This window comes from Mirounga angustirostris, unplaced genomic scaffold (genome assembly GCF_029215605.1).
Source record: "Mirounga angustirostris isolate CCGP_5_RB_7025 unplaced genomic scaffold, mMirAng1.0.hap1 SCAF_4, whole genome shotgun sequence".
Lineage (NCBI taxonomy): Eukaryota > Metazoa > Chordata > Mammalia > Carnivora > Phocidae > Mirounga > Mirounga angustirostris.
Window position 1 is genome coordinate 116520691 of NW_026991712.1, and position 22565 is coordinate 116543255.

Sequence of the window (22565 nt, forward strand, 5' to 3'; positions counted from 1 at the left end):
TTATTCTTAAAACATATCAGGTTCTCTCCTACCTCAGAGGTTGTATATTTTGTCTCCTCTTGCTGGGAATACTCTCCCTGGGTCTTTACAAGTCTGGCAACTTTTCATCCATCAGGTCTCAGGTCAAATGTAGCTTCCTCAAGATACTCCCTAAATTACTTTATCTAAAGTAGCCTCCATCCCCTTATTACACCACCCTATTTACTTCCTTCACTGTACTTGTAGTTTTTTGTTTTTTTTTTAACTTGTTTACTATTTATTTTCCCTCATTAGAATATAAGGTCCCTAAGTATATGGACTTTGGAGTTTTGATCAATCATTACTAGGGTCTAGAATGGTGGTTGGCACAGAACAGAAAATCAGTGATTATTAAACCTAAGAGCAGATTTTATTTCAGTACAAAGGATAATTGTTAAAAAATGAGATGAGCTGCTATAGAAAATAGTAAGTTCTCTCTCAATAAAGTTGAATGAGCAACTTATAAAAGAGATTTTAAAGGAATTCTTGTATGAGAAAAAAGTTACATTTCTAAGATTTTTTTTCAATTCTGTTATTTTCTCTTTCAGGGTAGAAGAATCAGCATTGCTATATGCTATAAATTAGCTGTTTAAATAGTTAAAATAGTCTCGATTTTGCAAATCGAGAACCTAGTAAAAAGCCTGGTACATATATAAGACATTCAACAAATATTTGTGAAATGAATGGATTGATCTTACCCACTTGGATGGCATTCACTGTGACCTCTCGTCAGATGATCTCCAAATCTGCTTATCCAGCCCTGACTTCTAGTTCCACATCTTTATTTAATTGCTAAGTAACTAGGTATAGAACCCATCCCCTTCCAATATAGTTTTTTTCTAATCACTGTGGCATTATTTTCTTTGCAAATTATAGACAAATTCCTTCCCTTGTACTCAAATCCAACTAGTTACTAATACTGTTTTTTCCTTCATTTCCTGCATATATCTTTTTCTAATCCTACTGCCAAATTTTACTTCAAGCTCTCCTAATCTTACAGTTGTAGCACTGGAGTGGCCGCCTGCCAATATGCACACCTCTAGTTCCTCCTCTCTCAAATTCGTTCTTCATACAAATTCCAAGATTAACTTTTCCATTATGTCTCTTCCGTCCCATCTCCCATACCAACAAGTATAAACACCTTAGCCCAGCATTCTAAGACCTCAACATCATTTTAAACTGAAATTATCAAAATAAAAGAATATTTGGGAAATGAGGTGGCAGACTCTTACAGTTTCAGATGTAATGGTAAAAAATTCTGCAACTAATCAGGTATGGACTGAAGACCACTGAAGTATAAGTTCCTTGAGGAACCCTGAAAGACCTTATTTTTTGTTCGTTGTTAATCTACTAACCTGGAAGTGCTAGGAGTATAGTAGATACCAATGAATATTTGTTGATTAAATGAATGAATAATTTCATAATAAATTTTTTAAAAATTTTATTTATTTGACAGAGAGAGACACAGTGAGAGAGGAAACACAAGCAGGGGGAATGGGAGAGGGAGAAGCAGGCTTCCCGCTGAGCAGGGAGCCCGATGCGGGGTTCGATCCTGGGATCATGACCTGAGCCTAAGACAGAGGCTTAAAACCGAGCCACCCAGGCGCCCCCTAATTTCATAATTTTTAATGAATAAATGAATGATCCTAAATGAGAGAATGAATGCCAAGATGAAGGTAGTGTTCTTTGAACATCAGTCTGGTATTAACACATGTGGGGATTAGTTAGCAAATTATTTTATTAAAAAAAAAAGCCAACATTAATCAAATTCTTACCACTTGTCTAAGATTTTTTTTTTACACACCTCACTGAAGTTGCTGGTGTTAAAGCTAAGAAAATAGATATACATAAAGGTGAAGAATTTTGCTCAAGTATATACATTTTTTGAACCAAGAAAAGCAGTGATGAGGGCCTGATTAGGATGCTGGCTATGAGGAAAGAAAAAAATAAATTGGAAAAATATTTTTAAAGTAGAGGCTACTAAAGCAGTAATCACTACCTCACATCATCATTAAACACTGTAAAGCTTTCACTAATATATATAATTTAAAAATGACAAATGTATCATCAACCTAAATACTAAATGATAAAAAGCTTGGTATCTTTCTTATATAGGCAAAATTAGGGTTAAGTTCTAATATTTTCTTCCCACACCCCAGTAGATGGATTAGAATCTAAATAATAAAGTTAGCACCATGGACTTGAATCTACTGTGGACCAAGTTTACTTCTGCTGGATTCTAAGGCTACATATTGCATTCTAGCCATTCACATCATTCATGAAAGCCACTGAAACACAGGGAAGGCTGGGTAAGTGAGCACCTTAGTGCATCTCAAATCCAGCTTTGATACTATAACCTACAAATGGTGAGTCAGAAGACTCACCTTAGTTGTTAGGGAGTGCATTACTAAAATAAATGTATTTCAATATTAGCTCTCACTTGGTTGTCTTTTAGGTTAATACAAACTAGACATTTTCAAATCACTGCACAAGCAAAAGTTACTTGCAGCACTCTGATGTTCACTGCTGTCTTAAGGAAGACTTATGTAACTCACCAGATGAGGAATGTCAAAAACACCTAGGTTCTTTTATTGTGTTAAAAATAAAACTTCTCAAAGTCTTCTAAAACAGAAAATTTACATTCAAAATGAATGATAAATATAATGAAAATTCAAGTAAAATGTTTTCATCTTACCCTGTCCAGTTCCAGTGTAAACTTCTGGTCCCATGACTGATTGGAAATGGGTTTCCAGCTCGTTTGACCAACCACAGTATTATCTAGCTTCAAAACTGCACAGACATCATCTGTAATTACAATTTATAAACTTGCTTAAATATTTTAAAACCTTTAAAACAGAAGTACCACCATTTAATAGCAACAAAAGTCTCACGATCCTCTGAAAGTAAGGTTTCTCTTTTTCCTTTTCTTTTTTTTTTGGGGGGGGTTGCAGAGGGGCAAAGGGAGGGGGAGAGAGAATCTTAAGCAGGCTCCACACCCAGTGCAGAGCCTGAGGTGGGGCTCCATCTCACAACCCTCAGATCATGACCTGAGGGGAAACCAAGTGTGGGAGGCTTAAGCGACTAAGCCCCCCAGGTGCCCCGAATGTAAGGTCTTTCTTAATCCTGAAGCTTTTGAATCTTAAATGGCTACTTTTATACATACATACATTCCCACTAGATGCTCCCAACTTATCCTCTGTGTTTGAGAAAAACACAAAGATTAAATGCTATCTATTTTGTATGTGTGTTTGTTTGTATATAAATAGCAATCATCCAGTTTTTCAGCCTCTACACTATTTATAGAGCTTGCTACCTCAGGCACTTTTTATTTTCACACTTTTCCTAAAATCTGTCTATATAGGAAAGCGTTGACATATTCACCTCTGTACTCTATAGTAGGTTGAATTATCACAGGCCTTTCCCCCCCTCACTCCCCACTTACACCTTTTATCATAGTTTATAATTACATTTTAGAATGTCTCCAAAGTGCTTCATAAACCTGTTGCATAATACTCTTACCACCTCCACCCACTCCTCCATTTGTTTGCTGAGCCACTACTCTAATAAACATGTTTGGTTCAGTAGTTATCAAAATTTCAATGTTAGTTTAGAAGTGTCACTATACCATTAAAAGAATCAAGATGTAACAAATCTAATAGCCTCTGAACACTTTCAGTTTGGCATATAGAGTGATACTCAATATTTCATTCTTCCAAAAGAATTAATGCTATATGTCATTCAGTTTTCTAAGATAATTTCAATAAATTTGGTTGTGTTTGTTTTCCTGACAGTATAGCTTTTAATGTTTTAAAATTAAATTATAGAAATCATAACTAAAGCTTTTTGTTCAACTTTGGCTCTTCCCATTGCTGTCCCCATTGCTAAGTCCTTTGTACAGACCCTATATAATTTTTAAAAAATCTGGTTACTGAACTGGATAAGTCGTCGGTTTTTAGGAGATTTCGACTACTTCCACTTTTACTTTTACTTGTTCTGCTCATGAAAGACGATCTGGTTTCACTTGGACTCCAACCAGGTAGTGCAACCGATGTTGCTTTTGACCGTCCAGGGACTGTCTCTAGAATATCTTGACAGCCCATAAGACGAACTTCCAAAGTACCTGTTAGCATAAACAAATATCAAATAAGAACATACATTTTTTTAAAGATTTTATTTATTCACTTGAGAGAGAGAGAGCGCACAAACAGGGGGAGGGACAGAAGGAGAAGCAGACATCTCGCTGAGCAGGTAGCCCAATGTGGGCTGGATCCAGGACCCTGAGATCATGACTGATGCTGAAGGCAGACACTTAACCGACTGAGCCAACCAGGCACCCTAGAACATCAATTCCCAATATAGAACTTTATCTTTGTTATCCATTCAGAAACAGTGGGAAGAAAAAAAAAAGAAAGATGTGCTAAAATAACAAAATCTCTTCTCCAGAGGATCTGTGAGGTAACTAATCATCTTTCCTATTTCAATTAGATAAACCTACTGAAAATTCTTAATTAATACAATTATAAAAAATTTTATGGAAAGAACAGCACCTCCCAAAAACTGTCTGCAGGGCATAAAACAAGTTACATAAATTTCTTCTATGTCTGAATACTCATTTATATCATTTATATAATTACAGGGAAGAATTACAGAATTATGTTGCTAGACCATGTGGGAGGGGAAACATAAAGCCAAATAATATGCCTATTAAAAATAAACATACAGAAATTAGAAACAAGGAAATCTGACTATGTGAAAACAGTTGTGTTTGGTAGTTATGTAGTTAACATGGAAAAGGACTTTATAGGGTTTTTTGCATAAATAAACGGGTTTCTGCTCTCTTTAAGATGTAAAATAGTATTGGGGTGCCTGGGTGGCTCAGTCGGTTAAGCGGCTGCCTTCAGCTCGGGTCATGATCCCGGAGTCCTGGGATCAAGTCCCGCGTCAGGCTCTCTGCTCAGCGGGAAGCCTGCTTCTCCCTCTCCCAATCCCCCTACTTGTGTTCCCTCTCTCGCTGTGTCTCTGTCAAATAAATAAAATATTAAAAAAAAAAAAAAGATGGAAAATAGTATTACCTTTCCATTCTAATAGTTTAGTGAGTCAAATAATTATGGACTGTAATTATCTATGCATAAAATAATTGCAATTTCCTTAGGCAAATAAATACCAAAGGTGCTCAAATGAAAATGAGGAACTGTGAAGCCAACTAGAGATATGGTGTTGTCATCATTTGGGCTAGACTTAGTATATTAGAATTTAAATATGGTGCTACAGTATTAAAATTTTAGATATTGTGCAGAGAATAACATTTTAGGAAGAGTATTTCCTGGTCCCATTAAACTTAAATAATTAAAACTTCACTTTATTTAAAAATTTTAATTATTTAAAGCAACCAAAGGACTTTTAACAAAGTGTAAAAGCATGGATTTATCCTCAAACTAAAAAAAAAAAATTAAACAAAATATGTGAAAAAAAGTGCTAAAGACACTGGATGTCAGGCAATGAAGAACACTGATACTCAAGAGATGGGAAACGAATGAAATGAACCTTAAGACTGCTCGAGTTTACTGCCTTGAATCTATCTAGTATATATACATACAGTATATATAGTGCAGGGAGGGGGAACTCAGGTGCAGCCAAGTGGACTACCTGAGTTAAGGAGCTAGAACTGAGAGTACTGACACAGAACTAACCAAGGTGGCTAGAATTTAGAGGCAGAATAAAAGAAAACAGCTCTCCAGAGGTAGAACAAAGATGTGGGGAGGGCTCCCCTGATCAAGTATTCTGTCTTGCCCCAGGAGTAGAGAATAATTACCCTTAGACTAAATGATGCTCTGGTCTGCATAACACATCTTAAAAGCAATACTCAGATCAAATTATTTACAGGTAACATAACTGTGAGCTAAAACAAAGCTCAGGACTATTTATAGGAATACAAAAATATCCAGCACCTAAGAAGCTAAAACTCAATGTCTGGCATCTAATCACAGACTACCAGGCACATTTGTTTTCTACTGCTGGATTACCAGTTACCACAAATATAGTGGCTTAAAACAACACCTATTTATTATATCACAATTCTGTAGGTCAGAGTCTATGTAGGTTGTCTGCACTGTCTGCTAGAAATCACACAAGGCTGAAATCATCATGTCTGCCAGGCTGGGCTCTTGTCTGGAAGCTCCCAAGAATCTGCTTCCAAGCTTATTCAGGTTGTTGGCAGAATCCAGTTTCTAGTGGACATAGGATTGGGGTCCCTATTTCCTTGCTAGCTGATGGCCAGGGGTTGTTTCATATTCTAAAGGCCACCTGAATTCCTCACTACATGGCTGGCCCTCTTTATCTACAAGCCAGCAATGGCACATAGAATCTTTTTCATGATTCAGCTGTTTCTTCCCCATCTGCCACTGGCCAGAGAAAATTCTCTACTTTTAGAGGACTCATGCGATCATATTGGGCCTACCCAGATCATTCCCCTTTACATTAACTCAAAGCCAACTGATTAGTAACCTTAATCACATAGGCAAAATCCCCTGTGCCATATAACATTAATATTATCACCAGAGTGATATCTTATTGTATTCACAGGAGAGGAGTTCCAAGGATCATTCTTAAAATTCTGCCTATCCTACCAGGCAAGAAGATAAACAGAAAAATAAGACCCATAATAAGAACAAATAAATACAATAAAAATCAATCCAAAACTGACATAAATGTTAGGATTAGCAGATAAACACATTCACACAGTTATTATAACTACATTCCATCTGTTCAAAAAGTTGAATAGAGACATGGAATAAAAAAGATCCAAAACAAAATTTTAGAGATAAAAACTACCATGTTTGAGATATAAGGAAAAATACACTCGGATGGGATTGGTGGCAGATTATATATTGCAAAGAAAAGGCTAGTGAACTTGAAGCTATAGCAATGATATAGAAATGATCAAAATTAAGAGACAGAAAGACTTGAGGGGAAAAAAAAACAGTGCATATATAAATTGTGAGTTTAACTTCAAGTGGCCCCAATATATGTGCAATTAAGTCCCTGATGAAGAGCAGAGAGAATGGGAACAGAAATATATTTGAAAAAATAATGGCTGATAATTTTCCACATTTGATGAAAACTATAAACCCAGGAAGTATCCAAGAATTTCAAAGAACACCAAGCAAAAGAAAAATAAGTAAATCACATGAAGCATACATAATCTAATTTCTCAAAACAAATAAAAAGAAATTATTAAAAGCAGCCAGAGAAAAAAGACATGTTACAAAGATTAGGATGGCAGTGGATTTCTCACTAGAAACAATGAAAGCAAGACAGAGAAGCAACAACTTTAAAGTACTGAGGAAATGAACAAGAAAATAAACTGTGAACTTAGAATTCCAGACTCACTGAAAATATCTTTCAAAAATGAAGACTTTTCAGATATAAAAATGAGTCAAGAATCCATTATCAGTAACTACCATATGATCCAGCCGTATCATTCCTAGCTATTTACCCAACTGAAATCTACATTTACACAAAAATTGCACAAGGATGTTATTAATAGCTATATTTGAAAAAATACAAAATGGAAACAACTCAAATATCTATCACGGGTGAATGGATAAACAAATTATGGACTATCCACACAACTGAATACTACCAACAGTAGAGAGGAATTATTGATACATGCAACATAGATGAATAAATATCAAAGTAATTATTCAGAGTGAAAAAGGCCAGAAATCCCTCTCCCAAAATAAAACAGTATATACTGTATGATTCCATTTATATAAAATTCTACAAAATACAAACTAATAGCAAGTGACAGAAACAGGTCAGTGATTGCCTGGAGACAGATGTGGGTAGGAAGAACACGAGAAGAGCAGAAAAGAGGGATTACACAGAGGCATACAAGGACACTTTTAGGAATGATGAATATATTATCTTGATTGTTATGATGGTTTCACAACGCTAAATTTATGACAAAAACCTTAAAGTTATACACTTCAAATAAAACTGGAGGTTGATGATGGTGGCATAACTATATACATTTCCTAAAAATCCTAAAACTGTATACTTAAAATCCTACAGTATATAAATAATGGCTCAATAAAGTTACTAAAGATGGAGGGGGAAGCTTCAATTTCATGTTTGGTTAGGCTTTGGAAATCTTCTCTAATTGTAAATGTTAAGACAGATTAAATATAAATGACAGCATTTTAATTTTAGTTCAAAAGAAACAACTTGTTGTGTTTGTGTGTTTTATTTGCATTTTTGTTGTTAAACTGGCAAACTTAGCTCATTTTCATTGTAAATGCTTAGCTGTAAAAGTCATCCTGGGGAAACTGAAAACATCTGGTCACTACTTCAAACCCTGGTTGCTTATTAAATATTTTAGTAATTTCAATATATTAGGAGATGACAATGCTCAGCACCTGCTTTCACTTAGGAAAAAGAAATCTGAAGGGATTTAAGCTCTTTATTAAGCATCTAGAAGTTTCTTTTATGAGGTGACACAGTTGCTACTGCAAATAACCATATTAGAAATAGCTTAAAATTTTTTACTTTTATAACCCACAATATGAAATTTTTAAAACAAGCAATCCAAGAAGTAAATGTTGTATTCATAAGCAGTAGCTATGAATTCCATTAGAACAAGTAAATGCTTTTTTATTTTTTTTAATGTTCTGGAAAAACTTTTCTATCCATTTTACTAATTCAGTATTTCATCTTGGTACAACTGAGTAACTTTTTTTTTTTTTTTAATTCTGAGGAAGTCTTCTTTCCTAAAAACTAGCAAATGTCTCAAAATGTGGACCAAAAAATTCAATACCTTAGGTCAAAATAGCACTAAATTTGCAAATTTCAATTTATAACCATACAACCACAAAAGAAATGAGAGTGTAAATGAGACAAACGACAAATAATAGCATGCAGTGAGAAACTCAAGAGGATAAATGTTCCTACTACGTGTCCATGATAATTCTTCATTGTGTCTAATCCTTTATTAAGGCCTATACTATTTCACTTCCTAGTTACTCCATATTTAGTTTAAGGTTCAGCAGGAATTAATTAATTAAAGTTTCAGTAGGAATTTAAAGGAATTTTTGTAAAAACCAAAATGTCTTAAGAATTGTAAGATACTTCCTTTTACACTGGCGATTTACATCACTTTGAGTAAGGTTCAGTAAGGCAATAAGAACAGGAAAAGAGAATGGAAGAGGTTAAAGAATTGGGGAGAGGAGCCAACAAGAATAGAAAAGGAAAAAAAAAATTCCAGCCGTATCAGGTGGTTTTCTAAAATGTGGTTTTATTACTCTTCTAGAAATATTGTTGATTTCTAAATATTTGACAACCATATTTTATCAATCAATCATTCAGAAACTCTCAAATATTATTAATGTGTTCAGCTCTGAGCCATACAATGGCAAAACTTAAGTACTAAGTATAGTTCCTTCTTTATCATCAAATAAACTTTACCAAGTATCTCCTGAATCTATAAAGTGTCTTGTGCTAGGGGCTAGGATTACATGTAGGTAGATGACAAAGTCTTTGTTTTTCACAGGTCTATACTGCAGTTTTGATTTTAAAAAATAGAATAGAATAAGAAGATGGATAATAAGGCAAGGATATTAAACATGGACTGCGCATAAACCAGTTTAATTGTGATAGAAGATTCATGGCAGGAATTACAGAAGATGTGACTGGAAAGATAAACACTTTAATAAATATTTAAAACATTTTAAATAAAACGGAAGATTTTGACCAATGGTTCCCAAGCTTTCTTGTTTCATGGTACCCTAGTGTCTCAATTTTTTCACTGTGCTCCTAGTCTGAAAGATATACCTAATGGTTCTGTTTCAAAGGATATTGCAACAAATTAATAAATATTTACAAAAATAATACACATAATTTGAAAGAAAAAGTAATCTTATTTCATATGTAAATAACCATGGTTACTTCTTAATGGGATGTTTGTACCTACTGAGCATAGTACAGCTTTGCAAACTCTGGAACTGGATTGGAAACCCCCATCTTCTTTTCTATTCCACATTGATTTTTCACATGGTATTTATTATCACAGCAATGCAGGCAAACCCAGCTTCATTAACGTATGACATCAGTGAAAGGAATATAGCTCTATCTCATGCTGAAATGGTAACTACCTTGAGCTAGTAGTTTGAATGGTGACCCTAGGAAGTGAAATAACACTGTGTTTCCCTCAGAAAGTTAAAATATCCTGTTGTATCCTGTGAATTCATTCTGGCATCCCAGGATGCCTCAGATTTAGAAACTCAATTTGGTAACTGCAGGTTTAGATTGATCCTAATAGTGGCAACAACACAGTTTAATCATAAATTTGTCCTTCAAGTTTTACTATATTATCAAGTTATACTATATTATTTACAATTAATATAAAACTGATCGGGGCGCCTGGGTGGCTCAGTCATTAAGCATCTGCCTTCGGCTCAGGTCATGATCCCAGGGTCCCGGGATCGAGCCCCACATCAGGCTCCCTGCTTGGAGGAGAGCCTGCTTCTCCCTCTCCCACACTCCCTACTTGTGTTCCCTCTCTCACTGTGTCTCTGTCAAATAAATAAAATCTTAAAAAAATAAAAAAAATAAAACTGATCAAAGATACCTAAAGCTACTAGAATGTGACAGTATACTATGCAATTCTGAAGAACAGTTTCACATCTTCAAAATATTGAATGATATTATTAAAGAAAAGCCCTTGTTGACATTCACATTGATAACTTAAGGATTCTAAGGGTGAGAGAAGTCAGTGTAACAAAAATATGTCACATTCACATAGACCATAAAAACCTCTGTAGCTGATGGTCAGAGAAAATGGTGGAGTAGCAAAGTCTAAAGGCAGTTTCTCCACAGAAACATGGGAAACAAACAAAACAAGCAAAAATTACAGAAACTGTTAGAATGAAGTGTATGAGAAATCTACAGAACAGGTAAAGGTTTGCTGCAACCAAGCAAATGCTTAATAAAGAAAAGCAATGAGTACTCAATGGGAGAGCTCTGTGACATTATAACTTACCTTCGCCTCATCCTCCCCCTACCCAAATGGCTTGGTGATGGTCTTCAATATAGCACTCTACAGAGAAAAACTCATCCTCAAGGAGGTATGGTTGCCTGCTTTCACCTAACTGAGGGCTCCCTGAAGGACTAACACAAAGGCATTTTTTGTTGGTTGGTTGGTTGGTTTTTTGCCTAACTAGGAAATCTCTCAGGGCAGAGAAATAGCTAAGTGGAGGGCATTTAACAGCAAATGAACCAGTCACTGCAGCCTGGGGCAAAAGATACCAACTGGGACAAACAATAAGATATCCCGAAGAGTCTTGGAAGAGAACATAGGGAGTGAGATGTTTTGAGGAATAAGGGCTTTGTAATGCTTCCACTGGGAAATTAGAAGGCAAGGGAGAAACAGAAGATATCCTCAGAAAAGACCCGAGGAAGCCCTAAGCTCTCATATCTGGCTGATCTACAAGTTCTTTGTGAGTAAAGGCAGAGTTGTAAAATGCCTGGGTAACCACTGAGGATTTGCTTCAGCACACCAACACAGAGCCCAGCTGTAAAAGGCATTTTTTTTTTCTTTTTGCATGCATGCATTGAAAGAAATGTCTGTCAAAACACTAGCTAACCACTAATTTAATGGAGACTTCTGTGACCATACATGACAATGAATACAATCTTTACAAAATAGCTTATAAAAGCCCCTAAACAACTATATCATACACAAACAACAACAAGAAATTCTAGAGAAGGGGAGTATCTTTCAGAGTTATACATTATTAATATTCACAATATCCAGCTTTTAATAGAAAATGATGATGCTTCTGTATGGAGCACTGGGTGTTATGCAAAAACAATGAATCACGGAACACTACATCTAAAACTAATGATGTAATGTATGGGGATTAACATAAGAATAAAAAAAAAAAGAAAATGATGATGCAAGCCAGAAAATAATAAGTATGGCTGACTGACAAGAAAGGCAGAAATTAATAGAAACTGAGGAAGCCAAGATATGGGATTTACTAGACAAGGACTTTATATTAACTGTCTTACTTTTGGATTGGATTTATTAGACAAGAACTTTATATCAACTGTCAAAGACCTACCAAAAAAAAACCAAACAAACAAACAAAAGAAAGGGGTATGGTGTTTTGGCAAATAGAGAGTATTAAGGAAGATACAGAGTTAAAAAAAGAATCAAATGAAATTCTAGAGCAGAAAAGTACAATACCGAAATTTAAAAAACTTACTAGAGAAGTTCAGAAGATTTTTTTTTTTTATTAAAAGATTTTATTTATTTATTCATGAGAGACAGAGAGAGAGAGGCAGAGGGAGAAGCAGGCTCCCAAGGAGCAGGGAGCCCGATGTGGGACTCGATCCCAGGACCCCGGGATCATGACCTGAGCCGAAGGCAGACGCTTAACCATCTGAGCCACCCAGGTGCCCAAGTTCAACAGTAGATTTGAGCAGGCAGAAAAATTGGCAAATGTGAAGAAAGGTCAATTAAAAGCACAAGTCATAGGAACAGAGAGGGAGAAAAAAAAAAAAGCAAAGGAAAGTGAATATAATTCTATGTTATTGAAGTGGCTGGGTAATGAGGGACATTACATGAAGAGATATATTGATAGAAATTATACCTGACTTTTTGTAACAGAAAAATAGAAGCCAGAAGAAATCACATTTTTAAAGAGCTGAAAGAAAAAAAAGTAGATTTCTATATCCACTAATATTCTTAAAACATGAAGCTGAAAAATACAGGAAAAAGGTGAATAAATGACACTCTAGCACATCTTCATTACAATAAATGCTAAAAGAAATTTTATAGGCCAAAGGGAAATAATAATAGAGAAAATCTCAAGTACAAGAAGAAGAAATGAAGAACAGAAAGAATAAATGGGTCATTAAACACATAAGACAATGTTTTCTGAAAAAATAAACTCTAAAAAAAATGAATGATATCCTTAAAGCTCTTAGCTCTCTAGGTTAAAACAATACTCAAGGAGGATGATTTTTAAGGCATATGTAGAAGTAAAATATATTCCAACAAGAATACAAAAGGGTAGAGTGGAAGGATTTGAAAATACTTCTTCATAACATTCTTAAGCTGATTTGGAGGTAAGAGAGTACATTGTGACCACAGACTGTAATAAGTTCAATATGCATACCTGATTCTCTAAAGAAAGCAATAAACACACACACACACACACACACACAGGCATAACTAAAAAGGCTATTATGGGAGATGAAACGGAAAAATAGAAGGTTTGTTTCAGGAACAACTAAAAAGGGCAGGAAAGATGCTATTCAAACAAGACTATACAGTAAATACATATCAAAAATAATATTATATTAAAAGGAAAGTTTATAAAGAGCACATGGAAACTTCTGGGGGTTATATCAAAAGTTACCAAATTGTACTCATCAAATGTGTGCAATTTATGTATATAAAGCTATTTTTAAAAAGAGGGAGAATATGACAGACTAACAACTTTAATCAGATTTTCAGGGTAGATAAAAAGAATCACCTATATAATGTACATAAAATATGTCACTTTAAATTAAAAAAAAATAGGTTGAACATGAAAGGATGGAAAAAATTCCAGGAAAAAATTCTTGCTAGATTACATTGGGCATGAGAAGGATAATGTGGCTCTACTAATATTAGACAAAGTAAACTGTATGTCAGAGTATTTTCAGAAATAAAATGGAATATTTGTAATGATAAAACAGTAATTGATCAATAAGATATAACAACACTAAATGAGTATGCTCCTAATTAAAAACAAAACAAAATAGGAACAGGAGCAAGATGGCAGAGGAGTAGGAGACCTAAATGTTGTCTAGTCCCAGGAATTCAGCTAGATGGGGATCAAACCATTCTGAACATCTACGAACTCAACAGGAGATCGAAGAAAAGAATAGTGGCAACTCTCTGAACAGAAAAGCGGCCACTTTCTGGAAGGCAGGACGCGTGGAGAAGTGAATCCGAGGCAATATTCGGGAGGACAGACGATGGGGGAGGGGGCTTCCATCAGCCGCTACCAGCAAGTGATAGAGCAGCGAAGCACTAAATTGGAACTTTTAAAGAAGTTGGCTCTGCTGAGGGATATTGCTCCAGTGACTAAGCGGGGGGTGGAACCCTCACTGGGACAGTGTGGTCTCAGGACCCTCTGGGTCACAGAAAGACCGGGGGTGCCTGAGTGCAGCAGAGCTCCCAGGTATCAGAGTAGGGAAGCCGGCTGCAGAGAGGGAGCTGAGGTGCGGGCTCCCAGCTCGGGGTTGCCATAAACCGTGATCCGCGGTACAGTGGGGACACTGCTCCTCCAGCAGGGACCCAACAAGCAGCAGATCCGGGGATACTCACCTTCCTGACCCTGGGAGGAGCGGCACGGAAGTGCACCGCAGGGATCTGCTGGGTTTGGAGACTCCACACAGGGTTGTGTGCCAGAGATAGAAACGCTCAGTCACAGGCCAGGTGAGCACGGGAAGATGGGAGTGACTGACTGCTTTCCTCTGGAGGCGCACTGAGGAGTGGGGCCCCGAGTTCCCGGCTCCTCCGGGGCAGAGATAGGGAGGCCGCCATTTTCACTCTTGTCCTCCAAAGCTGGACGGAAAGCTTGCAGGGAAAAAAGCTCCCGAGAGCAAACCCAAACAGATTGCTTAGCCCGGACCGGCAAGGGAGGGGCAATTCCACCTCCGGCAAAGACATCTGAGAACCATGGCAACAAGCCCCTCCCCCAGAAGATCAGCAAGATCAGCCAGCCAAGACCAAGTTTACCCATCAATGAGAATGGCAGAACTCCAGCACTAGGGGAATACAGCACATAGAATTCATGGCTTTTTTCCCCATGATTCTGTAGTCTTTCAAAGTTAATTTTTAACTTTTTTTTTTTTTGAATTTTTCTTTTTCCCTTTTTCAACCAACATCTTATCAATCCCTTTTTAAAAAAATCTTTATTTTTCATTTTTAGAGTCATATCCTATCCTTTTATAGTAGTTAACCTTATTTTCGGTATATATATAATTTTGTCTTCCTTTAAAATTGTGGGATACACTTTCTTCTAACAGACCAAAATATACCCTAAATCTCTAGTGTATGGCTTTGTTCTAGTCTCCTGCCTGATCACATTCTCTTTCTTTTTTTTAAATCCTCTTCTTTCTTTTTTTCAACCGACTTATCAACTCCTTTTACAAAATCTTTTATAATTTTCATCTTCACAGTCATATTCCATCCCTTCATCATATTTACCCTTATTTTTGTACATATATAAGTTTTTCTTTCTTTAAAATTTTGGGAGGCACTTTCTTCTAACAGACCAAAATACACCCAAAATCTACTGTGTGGCACTGATCTATGCACCAGCCCGATCATATCTGATCATATTCTGTTTTTGTTTGTCTGTTTTTATCTTTTTCTTTTTCTTTTTTCTCTTTCCCTTTCTTTTCCCCCGGTTTCAGGTCTCTTCTGATTTGTTTAGTATATATTTGTATGGGGTCATTGTTACCCTGTTAGCATTTTGTCCTCTCATTCATCTATTCTCCACTGGACAAAATGACAAGACGGAAAAAATCAACTCAAAAAAAAGTACAAGAGGCAGTACCAACTGCCAGGGACCTAATCAATATGGACATTAGTAAGATGCTGGAACTAGAGATCAGAATGATGATTTTAAAGATACTAGCTGGCCTTGAGAAAAGCATGGAAGATATTAGAGAAACCCTTTCTGGAGAAAAAGAGAACTAAAATCTAACCAAGTCGAAATCAAAAAGGCTATTAATAAGGTGCAATAAAAAATGGAGGCCCTAGGGGCGCCTGAGTGGCTCAGTTGGTTAAGCGGCTCCCTTTGGCTCAGGTCATGATCCCAGGGTCCTGGGATCGAGCGCCGCATTGGGCTCCCTGCTCGGTGGAGAGCCTGCTTCTCCCTCTCCCTCTGTCTGCCACTCTGCCTACTTGTGCTCTCTATCACTGTTAAATAAATAAAAATCTTAAAAAAAAAAAAAAAATGGAGGCCCTAACTGCTGGGATAATGAGGCAGAAGAGAGAATTAGTGATATAAAAGACCAAATGATGGTAAATAAAGAAGCTAAGAAAAAGAGATAAACAACTACTGGATCACGAGGGCAGAATTCGAGAGATAAGTGATACCCTAAGATGAAACAATATTAGAATAACTGGGATCCCAGAAGAAGAAGAAAGAGAGAGCGGGGCAGAAGGTATATTGGAGCAAATTATAGCAGAGAACTTCCCTAATTTGGGGAAGGAAACAGGCATCAAAATCCAGGAGGCACAGAGAACCCCTCTCAAAATCAATAAAAATAGGTCAACACCCCGACATCTAACAGTAAAACTTACGAGTCTCAGAGACAAAGAGAAAATCCTGAAAGCAGCTCGGGAGAAGAGATCTGTAACCTACAATGGTAGAAACATTAGATTGGCAATAGACCTATCCACAAAGACCTGGCAGGCCAGAAAGGACTGGCATGATACATTCAGAGCACTAAATGAGAAAAATATGCAGCCAAGAATACTACATCCAGCTAGGCTGTCATTGAAAATAGAAGGAGAGATAAAAAGCTTCCAGGACAAACAAAAACTAAAGGAATTTCCAAACACGAAGCCAGCCCTACAAGAAATATTGAAAGGGGTCCTCTAAGCAAAGAGAGAGCCTAAAAGCAACATAGACCAGAAAGGAACAGAGACAATATACAGTAACCATCACCTTACAGGCAATACAGTGGCTCTAAATTCATATCTTTCAATAGTTACCCTGAATGTAAATGGGCTAAATGCCCCAATCAAAAGACACAGGCTATCAGATTGGATAAAATAACAAGACCCATCGATATGCTGTCTGCAAGAGACTCATTTTAGACCCAAAGAACCCTCCAAATTGAAAGTGAGGGGTGGAAAACTATCTACCATGCTAATGAACACCAAAGAAAGCTGGGGTGGCAATCCTTATATCAGACAAAATAGATTTTAAACCAAAGACTATAATAAGAGATGAGGAGGGACACTATATCCTACTTAAAGGGTCTATCCAACAACAAGATCTAACAATTGTAAATATCTATGCCCCTAACATGGGAGCAGCCAATTATATAAGCCAATTAATAACAAAAGCAAAGAAACGCATCGACAACAATACAATAATAGTGGGGCACTTGAACACAGCTCTCACTGAAATGGACAGATCATCTAAGCAAAAGATCAACAAGGAAATAAAGACTTTAAATGACACACTGGACCAAATGGACTTCACAGATATATTCAGAACATTCCATCCCAAAGCAACAGAATACACATTCTTCTCTAGTGCCCATGGAACATTCTCCAGAATAGATCACATCCTAGGTCACAAATCAGGTCTCCACCAGTACCAAAAGACTGTGATCATTCCCTGCATATTTTCAGACCACAATGCTCTGAAACTAGAACTCAATCACAAGAGGAAAGTTGGAAAGAACTCAAATACATGGAGGCTAAAGAGCATCCTACTAAAGAATGAATGGGTCAACCAGCAAATTAAAGAAGAATTTAAAAACTTCATGGAAGCAAATGAAAATGAAAACACAACTGTTTAAAATCTTTGGGATGCAGAAAAGGTAGTCCTAAGAGGAAAGTATATAGCAATACAAGCCTTTCTCAAGAAACAAGAAAGGTCTCAAATACACAACCTAACCCTGTACCTAAAGGAGCTGGAGAAAGAACGGCAAATAAAGCCTAAACCCAGCAGGAGAAGAGAAATAATAAAGATCAGAGCAGAAATCAATGAAATAGAAACCAAAAGAACAGTAGAACAGATCAACAAAACCAGGAGCTGGTTCTTTGAGAGAATTAACAAGATTGATACACCCTTGGCCAGATTATCAAAAAGAAAAGAGAAATGACCCAAATAAATAAAATCATGAAGGAAAGAGGAGAGATCACAACCAACACCAAAGAAATACAAACAATTATAAGAATATATTATGAGAAACTATATGCCAGCAAATCAGATAATCTGGAAGAAATGGATACATTCCTAGAGATGCATCAACTACCAAAACTGAGCCAGGAAGAAATAGAAAACCTAAACAGGCCTATAACCACTAAGGAAATTGAAGCAGTCATCAAAAATCTCCCAAAAAACAAAAGCCCAGGGCCAGATGGCTTCCCAGGGGAATTCTACCAAACATTTCAAGAAGAATTAATACCTATTCTTCTGAAACTGTTCCAAAAAATAGAAATGGAAGGAAAACTTCCAAGCTCATTTTATGAGGGCAGCATTACCTTGATTCCAAAATCAAAGACCGCATCAAAAAGGAATTACAGACCAATATCCCTGATGAACATGGATGCAAAAATTCTCACCAAAATACTAGCCAATAGGATCCAACAGTACATTAAAAGGATTATTCACCACGACCAAGTGGGATTTATTCCTGGGCTGCAAGACTGGTTCAACATCCGCAAATCAATCAATGTGATACAATACATTAATAAAAGAAAGAACAAGAACCATATGATCCTCTCAATAGATGCAGAAAAAGCATTTGATAAAGTACAGCATCCTTTCTTGATCAAAAATCTTCAGAGTATAGGGACAGAGGGTACATACCTCAATATCATAAAAGCCATCTATGAAAAACCTACAGCAAATATCATTCTCAATGGGGAAAAACTGAGAGCTTTCCCCCTAAGGTCAGGAACCTGGCAAGGATGTTCACTATCACCACTGCTATTCAACATAGTACTAGAAGTCCTAGCCTCAGCAATCAGACAGCAAAAAGAAATCAAAGGCATCCGAATTGACAAAGAAGTCCAACTCTCACTCTCTGCAGATGATAGGATACTTTATGTGGAAAACCCAAAAGACTCCACCCCAAAACTGCTAGAACTCATACAGCAATTCAGTAAAGTTGCAGGATATAAAATCAATGCACAGAAATCAGTGGCATTCCTATACCCCAACAAGTCAGAAGAAAGAGAAATTAAGGAGTCGATCCCATTTACAATTGCATCCAAAACCATAAGATACCTAGGAATAAATCTAACCAAAGAGGCTAAGGATCTGTACTCAGAAAACTATAAAATACTCATGAAAGAAATTGAGGAAGACACAAAGAAATGGAAAAACGTTCCATGCTCATGGATTGGAAGAACAAATATTGTGAAGATGTCAATGCTACCTAGAGCAATCTACACATTTAATGCAAATCCTATCAAAATACCATCCACTTTTTTCAAAGAAATGGAATAATGCTAAAATTTGTATGGAATCAGAAAAGACCCCGAATAGCCAGAGGAATGTTGAAAAAGAAAAGCAAAGCTGGTGGCATCACAATTCCAGACTTCCAGCTCTATTACAAAGCTGTCATCATCAAGACAGTATGGTACTGGCACAAAAACAGACACATAGATCAATGGAACAGAATAGAGAGCCCAGAAATGGACCCTCAACTCTATGGTCAACTCATCTTTGACAAAGCAGGAAAGAATGTCCAATGGCAAAAAGACAGTCTCTTCAACAAATGGTGTTGGGAAAATTGGACAGCCACATGCAGAAGAATGAAACTGGACCATTTCCTTACACCACACACAAAAATAGACTCCAAATGGTTGAAAGACCTCAATGTGAGACAGGAGTCCATCAAAATCCTTGAGGAGAACACAGGCAGCAACCTCTTCGACCTCAGCCACAGCAACCTCTTCCTAGAAACATCACCAAAGGCAAGGGAAGCAAGGGCAAAAATGAACTATTGGGACTTCATCAAGATAAAAAGACACAGCCAAAGAAACAGTCAACAAAACCAAAAGACAACCGACAGAATGGGAGAAGATATCTGCAAATGACATATCAGATAAAGGGCTAGTATCCAAAATCTATAAAGAACTTATCAAACTCAACACCCAAAGAACAAATGATCCAATCAAGAAATGGGCAGAAGACATGAACAGACATTTTTCCAAAGACATCCAAATGGCCAACAGAGACATGAAAAGTGCTCAATATTGCTCAGCATCAGGGAAATCCAAATCAAAACCTCAATGAGATACCACCTCACACCAGTCAGAATGGCTAAAATTAACAAGTCAGGAAACGACAGATGCTGGCAGGGATGCGGAGAAAGGGGAACCCTCCTACACTGTTGGTGGGAATGCAAGCTGGTGCATCCACTCTGGAAAACAGTGTGGAGGGTCCTCAAAAAGTTGAAAATAGAGCTACCATACAACCCAGCAATTGCACTACTGGGTATTTACCCCAAAGATACAAATGTAGGGATCCAAAGGAGTACGTGCACCCGAATGTTTACAGCAGCAATGTCCACAATAGCTAAACTGTGGAAAGAGCCAAGATGTCCATCGACAGATGAATGGATAAAGATGATGTGGCATATATATACAATGGAATATTATGCAGCCATCAAAAAGAATGAGATCTTGCCGTTTGCAACAACGTGGATAGAACTGGAGGGTATCATGCTGAGCGAAATAAGTCAATCAGAGAAAGACATGTATCATATGATCTCACTGATATAAGGAATTCTTAATCTCAGGAAACAAACTGAGGGTTGCTGGAGTGGTGTGGGGTGGGAGGGATGGGATGGCTGGGTAATAGACATTGGGGAGGGTATGTGCTATGGTGAGCGCTGTGAATTGTGCAAGACTGTTGAATCACAGACCTGTGCTTCTGAAACAATACCTTATGTTAAAAAATAAAATAGAAGAAGATAGCAGGAAGGGAAGAACGAAGGAGGGGAAATCGGAGGGGGAGACGAACCATGAGAGACTATGGACTCTGAGAAACAAACCGAGGGTTCTAGAGGGGAGGGGGGATGGGGGGATGGGTTAGCCTGGTGATGGGTATTAAAGAGGGCACGTACTGCATGGAGCACTGGGTGTTATATGCAAATAACGAATCATGGAACACTACATCAAAAACTAATGATGTAATGTATGGTGATTAACATAATAATAAAACAAAAAAAGAAAATAAAAAGCAGGAAGTAAAACAATGAAACTAAAGACTTAACCAATTTGATGCCTGGCTTGATAACTTTAAAGACCCTTATGAGGGGGCACCTGGGTGGCTCAGTCGTTAAGTGTCTGCCTTAGGCTCAGCTCATGATCCCAGGGCCCTGGGATCAAGCTCCAAATCGGGCTCCCTGCTCCGCGGGAAGCTTGTTTCTCCCTCTGCCCCTCCCCCTGCTGTGTTCCCTCTCTCGCTGTGTCTCTGTCAAATAAATAAATAAAATCTTAAAAAAAAAAAAAAAGACCCTTATGAGAAGCTTCTTTTTGATCTTTACTAAAGCCAGGCTTTTGGGAGAAATCTTGACAGTTCAAACCAGAGAGATATGATTCATGTTTGTAGACAGGGCTCATAGGAGTTTGCTGGTGGGAAGACTCTGACTTCTGATGCTTTCCTCACCCTTCTAATTTCTGAAACCCATGGAAGCTGATGCTTGCTTTTGTGTTTACCTCTGTGTCTCTGGGCCCCCAAAATGTCTGTACACCAATAAACATTTGTTCTTTTTAAAAAGAAATAGTGAACAGAGATAAAGTGACCTCTGGAATACCATGAGAAATACATACACACACACTATGGGAGTTTCAGGAGAGAGGAGAGATAAAGTGGTAGAAAAAATATGTGTAGAAATTATGTTTGAAAATGTCCCAAATTTGATGAAATAAATGAATTTACACATTAAGAAGCTCAAAGACTCTAAGTAGAGTAAACTCAAGAGATTATTATTTAAGACATAAGTATAATCAAACTGGAAAAAACCAAGGACAGAGAAATCTTACAAAACAGCAAGGGAGTAGCAGGTCACCACTTAAAAGGAATCCTCAGTAAGAATAAAAGCTGATTTTTCATCAGAAAGCACAAAGGCCAGGAGGGACTGGAATGACATTTGTAAAGTAATGAAAGAAAAAACTGTCAATCAAGAATTCCACATATTGCAAAACTAACCTTCAAAAGTAAAGGAGAAAATAAAGAGATTCCCAGATAAACACAAATTAAGGGAGTGTGTCACTAGTAGATCTGCCCAGAAGTGCTAAAATAAGTCATTCAGATTGAAAGAACCCTAGACAGTAACTTGAAATTGGAGAAAAAAATAACACCAGTAAAACTAACTATACAGGTAAATATAAGAGCCAGTATTACTGTGTTTTTGATTTATAACTTTCTGTTTTCTTTATGACTTAAAAGACAGATGCAAAAAACAGTAATTATAATGTAATCTATTGGGCACACAGTATATAAACATGTAATCTGTGACACAACAACAACATAAAGACAAGGAGACGCAGCTATATAGGAGTGGAGTTTTTGTAGGCTATTGAAGGTAAAGTGGTAAATACTGTTATAAATTCAGGATATTAATCACCAGGGTAACCACTAAGAACAAAACTAAAAAATATACAGAAAAGGAAACAAGGGAATAAAAAAGGTAAACTTAAAAAATTCAAACACAAAAGAAAGCAGTATCAGAAGAATTCAGGGAAAAAAAAAAAAGATTAAGACCTGTAGAAAACAAACAGCAAAATG

The 22565-nt window shown here is 36.9% G+C and overlaps 1 protein-coding gene across 1 annotated transcript in view; it reads right to left on the minus strand.

Moving 5' to 3' along the window:
- Positions 1–22565, minus strand: part of PKN2 (protein kinase N2) — a 135614-nt gene that overhangs the window by 39282 nt on the left and 73767 nt on the right. The window contains exons 7-8 of the mRNA XM_045897270.3: positions 3953–4138; positions 2714–2823 (exon numbers count right to left, since the gene is read on the minus strand). Coding sequence (XP_045753226.1) covers positions 2714–2823; positions 3953–4138 — 296 coding nt within the window. The remainder of the gene's footprint in view (positions 1–2713; positions 2824–3952; positions 4139–22565) is intronic.